Consider the following 14,141-nt stretch of genomic DNA (forward strand, 5'->3'; position numbering starts at 1 on the left):
GAGTTGGTAGGCCTACGTATTAGGCATTTGAAAATGAAAGCTCCAAGGGAAAGTATTTAGAAATGTTAGAGTGAGTGGATGAAAATAAATTGTTGAATTAACAAGAATAACTTTAATACTTCCTAAAATGATACGACCCGAATCTTTTTATTGTATTGATTACTGTTAAGTCTAGGTATGTTTGTTACCGTAACCCAATTTTGATTTAGTTTTCGCGTTATTGTCGTAAGAGTTTTGTCGGAGAAATGCCCCGAATTAGAAAGTTACTATTTCGGGAGAAAGTTTATATATTGGGATAAATTGCTATTTTGGGAAAGAAATGTTTTTAAAAAGGGGAAGAGGAGCAGCCGAGCCCGAGCTCCTTTCCTCCGCCAGACTTCCACTCGCCACCAAGTCGATGTTTGGCCAAGTTAGGCTGCCAAACTGGTTCCGTTTTGAAGCTTGAACGATTCCCTTCAATCCTAGGTAAAAATCTCACCCTCTATCGTCGTTCGTTAAGAGAAATCAATCCGAAAGAAAATAAGATATTGTTCATCGTCTTCATCATCGATTCTCCCTTCGTAGGATACCATTGAATGAGTTGTTAGGCACAACTTGAAGCTCTCGTTCCGGGCAGCAATCCCCCCAAATCATTTGATCCAATTCACTATAGGTAAGGAGAAATCAAAAATCCCAATTTCTAGGGTTTGTGAATAGTGCGGATTTGTGTTTTTCGTCGACTAGACTATTTAGAGCTATAATTTGTTGTTGATAAATTTGTTAGAAATATTATTTAGGTTGTGGTGGTGAAATTTGGTGGCCATTGGTGGTGGCCGGAGTAGGGGCGGCCGGCCGCCACTTCCAGCAGTGGCTGCCACCGTGTCGAAGTTGTTTTCGAAGGCTTTTCGAACTATTTACATGTTGAGGATGTTGTATTAATTTTTGTAGAATGTTTAGAGGAATTTGGAGAGGAATTGGGCATTATTTTCCCCAAAAATTTTTGTAGAATGTTGTATTAATTTATTTGTTTTCCCTACAAAGTTCTATCAACTCGGCTATTCCATTGGAATCAACGAGGTATAGGCATAATATATATTTGGGAATGGGGGAATTGAATATTCATGATGATGATGATGATGATGCCAACATGTTATATATATTCCACCTTATGGTGTCGGTGACTATCTCAAGTAGTGCACCCAAGCCCTTTCTGCCTGAGAGGCGATATGACATGCCGGCAATACCACGAAAGCCTATTACCCTCTCCATTAATATGACATGACGGTTTCAGGAGTATGAGAGTATATATTTATTTTGCCCACGGGGCATATTGTATGGCATGATGATTTTTACGCAGACTAGCGGGGCTAGTCTAGTTCTCATAATTATTTCAGTGTGTTTTACTTGGGCTAGCGGGGCTAGTCCCTTGCATTATGGATAAACTATATTTATGTATATCTTTTTATTTGATTTCATCTAGCGGGGGCTAGACTATTCCATTTGATGGTGTTCATCATGCCTCATCATTTAACCTGCGGATTCGAAAAGCCTGCTGAGGCCGCTTCCGTGGGTAGAGGGACGAGCTTAGATTAGATGTGTGAAACCCGGTCTGGTCCGCTAAAACCTTGCAAAGCCCGGTCCCTAAAAGCCCGATAAATAATAAAATATTATACATACATATTTTATTATATTTAGAATAAAACTATCGCATTATGCAGCAAATATATGAAGGAAACTTCTCAGGATCGATCAACACCAGCCGATATGATCGGTATATATATTTAGTGACCCTGTAAAATTTTCATCCAATTCGGACCTTGTCTGACCGTCAAAATTTTCGGTAAATCGAGAACAACACTAATATGCCATAAAGGAAGACTCATTACCAAAATGCGAACACCGAAAACCGTTTGCATATCTGAAATCACTTAATTTTTGTCACCGATTGTGTGGGTTCACACAAAGCAAACCCATTTGGCAAAGCCCCTGTCAATGAGGATTTTAATATGTCAAAATGCATCTTTTTTTGTTGACCGTAGGTACGGAGGGTCAAACAATGTCCAAAACTGACAAATTTTTTACGGGTTCCCTAAATATATATACTGATCACATCTGGTGGTGTCGATCGATCGTATTTCGAACTGGATTTATCAATCGCCGAAAAGTCCACTAATGTATCATAACCTTTATATTAGGTTTATAATAAAACTATCGCATTATGAAGCAACTATATGGAGGAAACTTCTCAGGATCAATCAACACCTCCCGATATGTAGACCTGGCATTTCAGCCCGTGAACCCGTGAACCGCCCGATACCCGCCCATTAAAAACCCATCCAAACCCGCCCGATAAGCTTTCTCGGTTGACGGGCTGATAACCCGTTAATAACCCGCTAACCAACGGGCGGAAACGGGCAGCCCAATGGAACCCGTCAACCCGTTAAGAAAATGAAACCCAAGTCTAACCTATCATTTCATAAGCAGCCGCTACTTCTCTTCTTCATCTTTGAAGTTCTCCTCTTTGAAGCACCTTCGTTTCCAGTCGCCAATTCGATAACTTTTGGTATGAGAATCATTCATCTCATCGTTCTCATCATTTTGGTGGTTTTAGTTTTCCAATTTAATTGATATTCAGACTAACTCGATTTTGGGTTTCTGGGTTCTTCGTTGTTCTTCAAAGAATTGGAATCTGCTCTAGCAATTTGGAACTCCAATAGGGTTCGTGTGGGGCTGTGTAGCATTCGGACGTTTTCTGGGTTCAGTTGATCAACCCAACTTCAATATGGTGGCTTTTGTATGACTTGAGTTCATTAAGGAATCTACTGGTTACGATATTCAAAGGTAAGATTAGTTTGTGAATCAAATTTTGTTTAAGACATCTATATCATAAATCATTTGCATATATTGAAAGCTCATACTTTAGGCTTGTATCTGTGTAGTTTCATGTAATTTGATTTAGAATTCATTGGTTGAGTTCAAGCGTCAAAGCATAGTTATGCATTCTGTTAATAAGCTTTTTGCATTTTGGACCCAGATACCATTTTACTAAGATTTCCTAATTTTGAATTCAGTAATGAAAGTAGGTTGCTTCATATAAATTGTAGCACACATCCTTATGATCATTTCAGAATTAAAATCTCTTTAAAAGGAGCTTCCTAGATCAAGTTATGATTATTACAAATTAAGGATCTGCAATAGGAAATTCTGCATATCAGTTATTTTGAGAGAAGGCACATAAACAGTTTATGATAAACTTACTTGCTATATAGAAGAAAATACACATATAATACACCACATATAACCAGTGCTGACAATGCAAGAGGCCAAGATAATATAAGCAGATTGATCAGTGCACCAGTTCCCTAAATACAGAAATGAAAAGAAACTATAATGTACACTATATAAACCAAAATGCATATTGAAAGGAAGAGAAGAGTAGAACAGCCACAAAAACCTGAAGCCCATTACGTAATATCAAGTTAATATCATTTGCATGACAAGTGATAATCGTTGACAATCTGACCCTAGTCTGCTTGTCAAATTACCAACTGATTCTCTGTCAAAAAAGGATATGTCCTACATCAAAACAGATTCATGTTGAATAAGAATAAAGACTAAGCATTTCATGTTCACCTGTAGATTCTTAACAAATAGCATCCTGTAGTTGCAAATTTATAATTGAAGCACAAACCTGGACAATAACAAGTTAACAACTGAGTACAGGGTTTCCCTGAGGCGCTTAACCTGCAATGATCAATTGGCAGCAGATGGTGTACGATTTTGATTTAGGCACAAATGCTTCAACCCTTATGACCAAAAGACGATTACACTGACTACTTATATATCTAACAATCCTATTCTGAAGGATAAGGTGCTCCCCTGTTTCTGCTTTTTCTATTTACTTATATTTATGAGTCTCGATCATCCGTAGCAACTCGATCTACAGTTTAGTTAGTATTGATTGAGTGCCAGCATGCATGCAGTACGTATAACAAATTTTCCCGTTAGCCTCGCGCATGAAGATTGTGATGAGGTTTGGAATGAGGGGTGTAGAGCTAGAAGCCTAGAAGTGACAATGAATGCAGGCAGACTATATAATATGTAGAAGTTAACTGAAGTAGTACGGTTGAGGAGTTCCACCAGAACTTGGGTATAGAGTATGAGTTAGATCACTGAGGGCCTTTTCATAAGATATAAACCCCATGAACCAGCATTCATGACCGTCTCTTGTGTCTATCTGTATGTATTTCTCTGAAGGGTTCCATCTATTTGCAGAAGGATTCACTGCTCTTAATTGATTAAGCTGCAGCACCACCTACATGCATGTTCAACCAAATTGATCAAATATTCTGATTTGCTTACTTGTTCAAGAATAATTTCGAGTAATAGATGCACATGTCAATGCATAATTATTCTTTGCCCAACTCCATAATGTTAGGATAATGATTTAAATCACACCATGCAAAACAGAGTCACAGACACATGATGTGAAACAAATGTCAAAACAAAGATCGTAACTCATACTTAGGTAGAGAATTCAAGGCTGATAATGCCAAGTCACAACAAAACTACATATTGTGGTATACAACTTCAACTGCCAAGGCAAGGGCATAGTTCCGAGACTGGAAGTCTGTAATCAAATGTGTTGGTGTCCTGGAGGTTGCTTTATAGAAACCAAAACACATCATATTTGAGACTCAACACAAAAAAACACAGTTAAAGGCAGGTAGGAAAGCTGGGTCTGCATTATGTTCAAGAAATAACTCATAATATTACTGTTTAGGGTAATTCTCCTTATGTGATGTTCTAGTTATATTTATTTTATTGCTGATTTGTTTTGCAGATGAATAATGACCGGGAACAAGAAGAAGATATTGTTGGAAGTGCACAAGTATCTAGTTCAAGTTCAAGAAAAGAGCGAAAGAGAAAATCTCGTTGTTGGCTATCCTTCACAAGATTGGATGTGGGTGTGGATGGAGAACAACGTGCAGTGTGCAATAAGTGTGGAGTCGACTATAAGTGTGATCCTCTTACGGGCACTACTAGTATGTTACGTCATCATGACATTTGTTACACTTCAGGTAATGTGGCTTCTCCTCGCTCTGCTACACGTTCTTCAAAGTTTCACCCTGAAAAGTTTACAGAATTGTTGATTGAGGCCATTATTAAGCATGATTTGCCATTTAGCTTTGTGGAGTATGAAGGAATTAGGGCTGTCTTTGATTATGTGTGTCCTTCACTTAAGCTGCCTTGTAGAAATACTGTTAAGGCCCATGTTTCGAAACTTTATGAAAGTGAGAAGTCTAAGGTTCAGAATATGTTGAGTTGTGCTAGAGGGAGGATTTGTTTGACTTCTGATTTATGGAGTTCTCAAACAACTGATGGGTATCTGACACTCACAGCACATTTTCTAGATACTGAATGGAAATTGCACAAGAGGATTCTTAGTTTTTCTTACATGCCTCCACCTCATAATGGTAGTGCTTTGGCTGAAAAAATCAATTCATTGATATGTGAATGGGAAATTGATAAGAATTTGTTCTCAATTACATTAGATAATGCATCTGCAAATGATTCTTTTGTTGAGAAGTTGAGAACTCAGTTGAACTTTAGGGGGCTACTTTTGCTAAATGGGAAATTTTTCCATGTTAGATGTTGTGCTCATATCTTGAACTTAATTGTTCAAGATGGATTGAAAGCAATTGATGATTCAGTTGTGAAAGTGCGAGATTGTCTCAAGTACATAAAAGGTTCAATGGCAAGGAAGCATAGATTTATAGAATGTATTGCACAAGTAGGAATGGGGGGGAGTAAAAGAGCATTGAGACAAGATCTCCCTACGAGGTGGAACTCGACTTATATTATGTTGGATAGTGCAATTCATTACCGTCGTGCTTTGATCAACTTTGCATTAATTGATTCTGATTTCAAGTGTTGTCCATCCCCTGATGAATGGGACAAAATACAGACAATTTCTAAGTTTCTTGGATATTTTTATGAGGTCACTTGCTTGTTTTCGGGAACCAAGTATCCTACATCAAACTTGTTTTTTCCCAAAGTGTTTGTCATCCAACATAACATCCAACTAGCAATGAGACACAGAGATGATTTCATGAGGCGAATGGGAGATGAGATGAATTTGAAGTTTGCAAAATATTGGTCAGATTATGGCTTGATCCTTGGTATTGCAATTGTGCTAGATCCTCGGTATAAATTGGATTTTATACAATGGGCCTACAAGAAGCTTTATGGCGAAGAGTCTGAGGAATTCAAGAAATTCAAGGACACATTAGTTTCCCTATTTGATGTATACATGGAGAGGTGGTCTAACCCTGATGATACTTTAAGGAGTGAGAGTTGCTCTCAAACTGAAGATGAAGAGAATATTTTGCAGGTAAACACAATTAATAGTCTTGCACATTATGAATTTTCTTTTATTGATACATTATGACTAATTTGCATGTTTGGTTTATATTGTGAAGGATTTTGATGCCTCTTACAAGAACCGGTCAAGTTCGAGTATGAAAACTGAACTTGACAAGTATCTTGATGATGAAAGGTTAGATAGAAGAATGGAGTTAGATGTTCTTTCTTGGTGGAGGATGGAGCAATTTCGGTATCCCATACTTTCCCGTTTAGCTAGTGATGTGCTCACGATTCATGTGTCTACTGTTGCATCTGAATCTGCATTCAGTATTGCCGGTAGAGTACTTGATCAATACCGTAGCTCATTATTGCCTGAAACCGTCCAAGCCTTGCTATGTACTAGAGATTGGTTGTTTGGTAAGAAAGGTAAATTCTCTATCACTTTCTAGCATGTCTTAATTTTTGTGTTAATACTAATTTATATTAATTAATTTTTTCTTTCTTTTCTTATATTTATTTTAGATGAAGACCAAGTTGATGCAGATGAACTCACTGAAAATGTGTTGGACTTAACAATGGACCGACAAAGCCAAACCAGTTGAAGATCTTGCATTTTTAATTAAATTTAACAAATTCTTATTGCTGTTGTAAAAAATAAGACCAAAGAATATGAGTTTTTTTTTTAGAAAGCAAATAATAATAGAGTTTAAGGTACTTGTTTAAAAAAAAACCTAAATGAGAAAAGAACAAATTTACAGAATTGAAAAAAAAAAACAGAGAAATTATAATAAAACAATATTGTAAAAAAAAGACCTTAACGGGCTTAACGGGTTCCAACGGGCAACCCGCAAACCCAACGGGTCGAGCCCATTATAACCCGCTAAGCTTAACGGTTTGTAACGGGTTAAACCCGTTAGGCCCGCGAACCCGGAATAACCCGCCCAACCCGCCCTAATGCCAGGTCTACTCTCATCTAATGGGTCTTCCCGTTTAAAAAAAGAAAAAGAAAAAGGAAACTAATCATAAATAAATAGGGTAAATTTTTTCTATAGTATGTGAGATATGGCCAATTGGACACTTTGATACCTAATGTTTCAAAGAGAACAGTTTGTTACCTAAAATTAGGTTTTTATTTATCGATATTAGACTGTATCTCTTACAGAGTTATTCATTAGTTTTCTATTGAGAACTAGAAGGTTAGATTGGACTAAATTCAACGAAAATGAAATTTGTTTTTATTTTATTTTGTGATGACAAAAATGGTGTATCAATGAAGATCCAACTCTATGTAGATTGTGCTTACTAGGGTTGGAAGTTGGTACCAGAAAAATGGTACCGAAACCGTTTGTCCCGTATCGAATTCCGACGGGACGGGATGAATCGGTAAAATTTTCCGATACTACTACCGGAAACATATAATCGAAACGGGTCAGTTTCATTAGATCTGATACTGAATATACCGAACCCTACCGAAACTATAAAAGCTCATATTTTTTTTGGGGGGGGGGGGGGGGGTTAGGATTCACAAAACCCCATATACCCGAATCCATTTCATCAAAAACTCATCGCTTCCATTCACTTCGCAACTTCATTCTTTCACCTCGCGTCTTCGCCTTTCACTCTCAATCATTGACTTCACCATTCACTCTCAATATCAAGTATCAATCGCAGTCTCTCTGAATCTTGATGGGAAAACTGAAGATAAGCTTTAACTCAATCTCAAATTTTTAACTGAAACTCTAAAAGTATGAATCATATATACAGTTTGGGGTTTGGGTTTTACTTTCTTTGGGTTATGGTTTCACTTCGTGTTCATTTCAAATCGAAGGAGTTTGAGTTTAGTGTTTACTTTCTTTGTGCAGAAGTATGAATTTGTATAGTGTAAAACTCTCAATTTGTGCAGAATTATATGCACCTGTAGGAACTGCTCTCAGTTTATATCTTTCAGCTTTGTGAAAGTATGAAATGTGTCAATTGTATTTTTTATATGAATTATGTTAATGATTGATTATAGTGTAGTGACTGATGCATATGTAGGTCTTGTGAAATTTACGTGTTTGTAACTGAAAAAATACCGAACTGTACCAAACTGAACGGTATCGGTTCAATTCGGTATTGAGGTTGAAAATAATAGTACCGAACCGATACCAAAATATAAAATCGGTATGATATCGGTATGAACACAATTTTCGAACCGTCCTGTACCGGTCCGAGCTCTAATGCATACAGTTCACACGACTAGTCGTATGGGCACCATACTGTACTCGTTTGTCCTATTTTCACCACAAATCTCCCGCTCACACAAAGACAAAATTGACCGGCACCAACACGTCATACGGTTCCATCCAACGGCTACTTTACCCCTTATAGACCTTAACCCCGTCCAACGGTTACATTTCTGTTCCTCCCCTCCCTAACCACCTCGAACCAATTTTCTAAACCTTCACAACGTTTAGTTTCAGCCACCTTCTCCCTCACCTCCCCCTACAAAACTCCAATCTATCTCTCTCTTCACTAACTCACACCAACAATCATTCTCTCCCTTACATTCATTCTTCCTTCACCATCATACGATTCTCCAATCTCCACCACCACAAGAATCGACACTGCAATTTCCGGCAATGGTGATGCGTAGAATATTGTTTCTAGTTTCTCTGTTGATTCTCTCTTTGTCATGTTTCAATGTGGTTCACTCAGCCAATGCGCCTGCTACTTCTCCCAGACCCGCAAACAACCCGCCTCCGCCGCATTCTCCCGCGGCTTCTCCGGCGGTTACTCCCGCGGCTTCTCCTCCGCCATCCCCTCCAAGCCCTCCGGCTCACTCTCCGCCTGCCGCTTCTCCCGAAACCTCTCCGCCGACTTCATCGAGTCCTCCGGCATCCTCGCCGGCCGTCTCACCGGCAACTCCTCCTCCGGCGTCACCCGTTTCTCCAGCAGCTAGCCCGTCGGCAAATGGGCCGGCACCGGTTCAAGCACCGGCCTCCTCTCCGCCGACTGTGGCCTCTCCCGTTGCGACTCCTGTGAGTACTCCAGAGTCAAGTCCGCCGGTTGCAGAGAGTCCCGAGGTTGCGGCAACGCCTTCGGAGTCTGGCATTCCTTCTTCTGCAACTCCGTCGGAGTCTCCGGCGATGTTCCCGTCGAGCAGCAGCCCACCAAGTCTGACGCCGGCGGGTCTGTCGCCTGTGGAGGGTCCAGCTAGTGATGATACGTCGGGTTCGGATTCCAAGTACGGAGTTGGGTTCATTTTGAGTGGGATGTCTATCTGGGTGGCTTTGGCCCTCTAAATTCTTTCTCTTAGATTTTAACTTCATTATATATAACTTGTATCTTGTCTAGACTATTGTATTTCGAATCACATTTCGTTGAATGATATTCATTTATTCTTATATCTGATATCTCAATTCTTCAGTTGCACCAAGTCAGTGTGATGATACATATCGTTATATTTTCGGAGCTATACCTGTGTGGTTCATGATCTGACAGACAGTGTGATTCATACAACAGTTGTATTCAATACTCAATAGAGGCTCACAGTCTCTTGAACCATATGTTTAGACAACTTAGACATACATGCGTGGTGTGTACAGTGCTTACAAACTCTTGTTAGTAGAACATTCTATGTTACACCCGTGAAGCGTTTATTAATGTTTGTTATTGAGGCATACACGCGTGTATTACTGCCTTCTTGCACGCCCTATGTGTGTTAACCGACCTCACACTCTCTCTGATATGTGTCATCTTCCTTCTCCTGCTAATTGCTATCTTGTGTTTTAAATATTGCTCAAAAGTGCTTTCTAAAAAATCTTGCAAAGTACACACCTAAATGTTGCTAATTTATACTGCACAAAATAATAAACGTCTTATCAAAACAGAAATCCTATAGAACATAAATTGCTTATCTAATCACCTAAAGGGCTTACACAATGCTAGCTCATGAGACCCATGTACTAGTGTACTACATATGCTAGACTTCTCTGTCTTGGCTTATATTGCAATTATCGATCCCTAACCATTGCTCCTCTTTTTCATTGATACATGAACTTTAAAATGTAAAAATAAAAAAATAAAAATGTATATATCCCCCTCCACTGTTTCACACGGATGATTCACATCCTATATTTATAAAGGTAAACATAAACACATTACCTTCAGCGTTGTTCCAAGCCTTCCCTTCCTTAAAAGATTTTAGTTCAACCCAATTTTTAAGTTCTTTATATATAGATCGATTGACCTTAAACATTCAATCAGGTCGCCGGTTCAATTCAGAATCAAGAGTACGTATAATCTGCCTCATTAAATCTTCACTTACTTCTGACGCCGAAGGCATATCACCTTGCATGAATTCTAAGAGGTAGGCTAAGGTAGGCTCACACTATTCTACCACATGGTTGAGATCAATTCATTAGGTGATCAAAAATGACACAAACTGCCTAGGAGGGAAGTTGACGTCAAGCATCATCGAGGTGAAACAAATTAACTTGCCTGAGTTCAAGGCCATCAACAGATAGTAAAAGAGATCGGTTGGCAAAGATGAGGGAGAAAGATTTGTGTGAATGTGCAACTGTTAGGGTGAGAGTTTGTAGGAGAGTGGATTTCTTATGTCAAAGTTTATTTTTATACCCTTTGGGAAAGAACGATTTATATTACATCATTTAATAAATGAAGGGCATTTTCATAATTTTGCAAAGAGCAGTTCCACAAGGGCTATTCCCTTAATTTTTTTTTTTGAAAGATCGAAGGGCTATTCCCTTAATTATACCGAGAGTTTTGTAGTTTTTTGATGATGAATTTTTGAACATTCATAATTCAATAATTCATAAGTCATGAGCATGATTTCAGTCCCAGGTTGAGAGATCAAATTTGTGGGTGTAGATAACAAATATTATCTGGTCCAGAAGAGGCGATGAAATAAAGAATAATGGTCACTATTTAGCTCCAATGTTGGAGTCTTCCATCAACTTCCAATTATCTAGTAGTAAGTAGTAATAGACTCAGGTGTCAAATCTGAGATGTGGTCGTCACTCTCAACGCCATTGTCTTCTTCACCAATAACCCAATTCTACCCAAGGCAACAAATCCACACTACGGGCATTGCCCACCACTTAAAGAAGAACTCAGCAGCAACCTCCTCAAATTCTTTGCTTTATGGAGGAAGCCAACATTACACCCTGCACTGCTTTTCAAGGCCCAATCTTTCACTGAAGTGTTCCCTCAGTGAAGGAGCAGCAGCAGGCAATAACTTTCCTTCCGACGATTATGAACTATTGGAGGTACTTAAATTCCACTCTTTCTGTGTTGTTGGTGTCTATTATTTCTTGTCTTGAAGTAATCAGTTTATATATTTTGGCTAGGAGCAGAATAACAAGGGCTTCTGGGGAAAATGGAAGGTATGTAGCTCTCTTTATCTTTACAATGGGATAGTACTTGTGTTTGATTGCTAAAGAAGTAAAGAATAGGGTAGCTGTAGTACTAAGTGATGCATATTCTTATGTGAATTGTAATTTGACATGTTAAGAAAGTAAGAAATGCAACTTCAAATCAATGTTGGATGGGTTTCTATTATGCTAAAAATAAAATGAAACTACAAAAATGGAAATAAATGTTACTATGAGACTGCTCCACCGTTTTTTATAGTAGGATAGTCATATACTATCTGCATCTCTTTCACTCACGCTTCACCTATTTTGCAGGCCAATTCGGCTGAAATGAGTGCAAAACTTGCAAAACTTGGCTTGGCAGCTGTGCTTGCTTATGGGCTGTTTGATGCAGTTACGTACACCTCCTTTTTTGTGTTTGCATTTCTGGGGTATGAGAAAAGTACTGGGCAGAATCCAGCAGCCAATATCAAGGCACTTATAGGGGTAAGAAATGCTCAATCTTTTACTGCAGTTTCGTTTATTCTACACTTAAATCAGTTCAACTCAGATGGTATGATCGAGCGCCATTGTTATTTGATATACACATGCCATTTAAGAAATTTGTCCTCCTCAGATGTCAACCTGAATTTTTTTGATTGAGTGCAACTGTGTAACTCACATCTGGATTACATAATGACTATGGCATGGTCTTAAATTCTTAATTTAGTCCAAACCAGGAGATTCCTGATAAGTTTGAATTGATATTTACATTGCTTGTTACATTAGGCCTCTTCTGGTTCAAGTGCTTGATTCGAATATATACAACACATAATAGAGGTCTGTTTGGTACAAGTGTCTATTGAATTGCAAGTCTAATGTATCTGTTTTGCAGAGAAGTACAATTGTTAATCCAATTTAAGTCTTTAACCTTGCTGGAACTTCAAATTGTTTAAAGAAGCAGAGAAGATATTTCAGCAGTTCTGAAAATTATACTTGTTACATTAGATCTTTTATGGTTCAGGTGCTTTATTCCATACCCAGCACATATCAGAGGTCTGTTTTGGTACAAGTTTTCATTTAATTGCAAGAACAAATTTTAAAGGTTCCGTTTCGCAGAGAAGAAAACTGTTATTAACTTGCTGGAAATTTAAATCTTGTAAACAAACAAAGAAGTAATTTTTAACAGTTCTGTCAATTTGTGCCTACGTGGATAATGTTTTCTGTCATCTGCAGATTGTTCTCTTGATGTGGACGGGAAATAATGTCACGAGGCCATTCCGAGTGGCTGGGGCAGCTGCACTGGCACCTCTGATAGATAAAGGACTAAAAAGGATCCAAAAACAATTTAAATTTCCTAGTCTGGTTTATGCATTTGCGCTTGTGGTCTCTGTAGTGGCTGCAATATGTTTGACAGTTTTTGGCTTGCTTATCCTCTCAAGATGGGGAAAATGAGTTTGTCAACAGTCTGTGTAATGAAGCTTGTGGAGTTTTAAGTCAGTAGATCCTTATCATCTATTCCAGGGTCGATTACTAGTAATGTACAGTTCATAGTGAATCTTGGAGTGGTTAAGAATATTTCTGCGTTGTTTCATTGATGAAACGAAATTAGGGAGTGTGCATTTTCAGCTTTTTACTTCTCCAAATGATGATTAGCAATCATTTTATCTAATGGTAAGCGCCTTAAGGCAAAATACTACCTTCAGCATTCTGGGACACCATCTGCGGCAAACTATGCACTTATATTACCTGGAAAATCCTTCTTTGTTTTAAATAGATGATGACTGATGAGTAATGGTGCTAGATAGAGATACTTGCGTGACAGTTTGACATATTTGGCAGAGTTCAGTTTGTTAAGGCCTTCAAGTGGCGTAGACATTTCAGGAAAGGAGGAAGATCAGCCGGAAAACTGGATGTTAGTATTTTTCTTACCCTACAACTTTAATGGAAGCTGCATTCCTAATAAAAACAAGCTGTTTTCATTGATTTCCTCTGATACTACCTTGCTACTTGCTGCAAATCTGACTAAACATAGCAGATGGTTTTGGGAAAACTGGTGTCCTTGTCATCAAACAATCTGGAGTTATACATTTCTGTTTCGTGCGGATCGCAGTTTATAAGTCTGTAAATAACATCTTTTTCGGGCATGAATGGAAGCTGGTAAGATGTTACATTGATGCTCAGAATGTGCTTAATGCAAGCTCAAGATTAGAATAACTGGGAGGTTCAGGAGCTACCATCAACAACAACCAGGGAGGCGCGCAGGGAGCGGTAATGGAAGCACGTAGGGTAAAACAAACACACAAACGACAAATCTCCTGATTGACTTGATCTCTCCAACAACAGGAACTGCAAAAGTATAATATCTAATCATTCTTGATGCAAGTCAGAGGTCATGGAAAATGTCAAAATGACATTAACAATTTGTGACCAATAATAGTT

At 38.4% G+C, this 14,141-nt stretch overlaps 2 protein-coding genes across 3 annotated transcripts; both read left to right on the forward strand.

Moving 5' to 3' along the window:
* The first annotated feature begins 8,855 nt into the window (after positions 1-8,855).
* Positions 8,856-9,725, forward strand: LOC126788721 (vegetative cell wall protein gp1-like). Its single transcript, XM_050514736.1, has one exon. The coding sequence runs from the start codon at positions 8,967-8,969 to the stop codon at positions 9,627-9,629; it is 663 nt and encodes a 220-aa protein (XP_050370693.1). The 5' UTR covers positions 8,856-8,966; the 3' UTR covers positions 9,630-9,725.
* A 1,616-nt stretch (positions 9,726-11,341) lies between these two features.
* Positions 11,342-13,314, forward strand: LOC126788794 (uncharacterized). Of its 2 annotated transcripts, none has more exons than XM_050514804.1 (4): positions 11,342-11,615; positions 11,697-11,732; positions 12,036-12,206; positions 12,936-13,314. In XM_050514804.1, exons 1-4 carry the CDS (start codon positions 11,355-11,357, stop codon positions 13,152-13,154), a joined length of 687 nt encoding a protein of 228 aa, XP_050370761.1. In that variant the 5' UTR covers positions 11,342-11,354; the 3' UTR covers positions 13,155-13,314. The 2 variants fall into 2 exon arrangements, with proteins under 2 accessions (XP_050370761.1, XP_050370762.1); XM_050514805.1 differs by having other exon boundaries at positions 11,703-11,732.
* Positions 13,315-14,141: the final 827 nt, after the last annotated feature.

Source organism: Argentina anserina, chromosome 3 (genome assembly GCF_933775445.1).
Source record: "Argentina anserina chromosome 3, drPotAnse1.1, whole genome shotgun sequence".
NCBI lineage: Eukaryota > Viridiplantae > Streptophyta > Magnoliopsida > Rosales > Rosaceae > Argentina > Argentina anserina.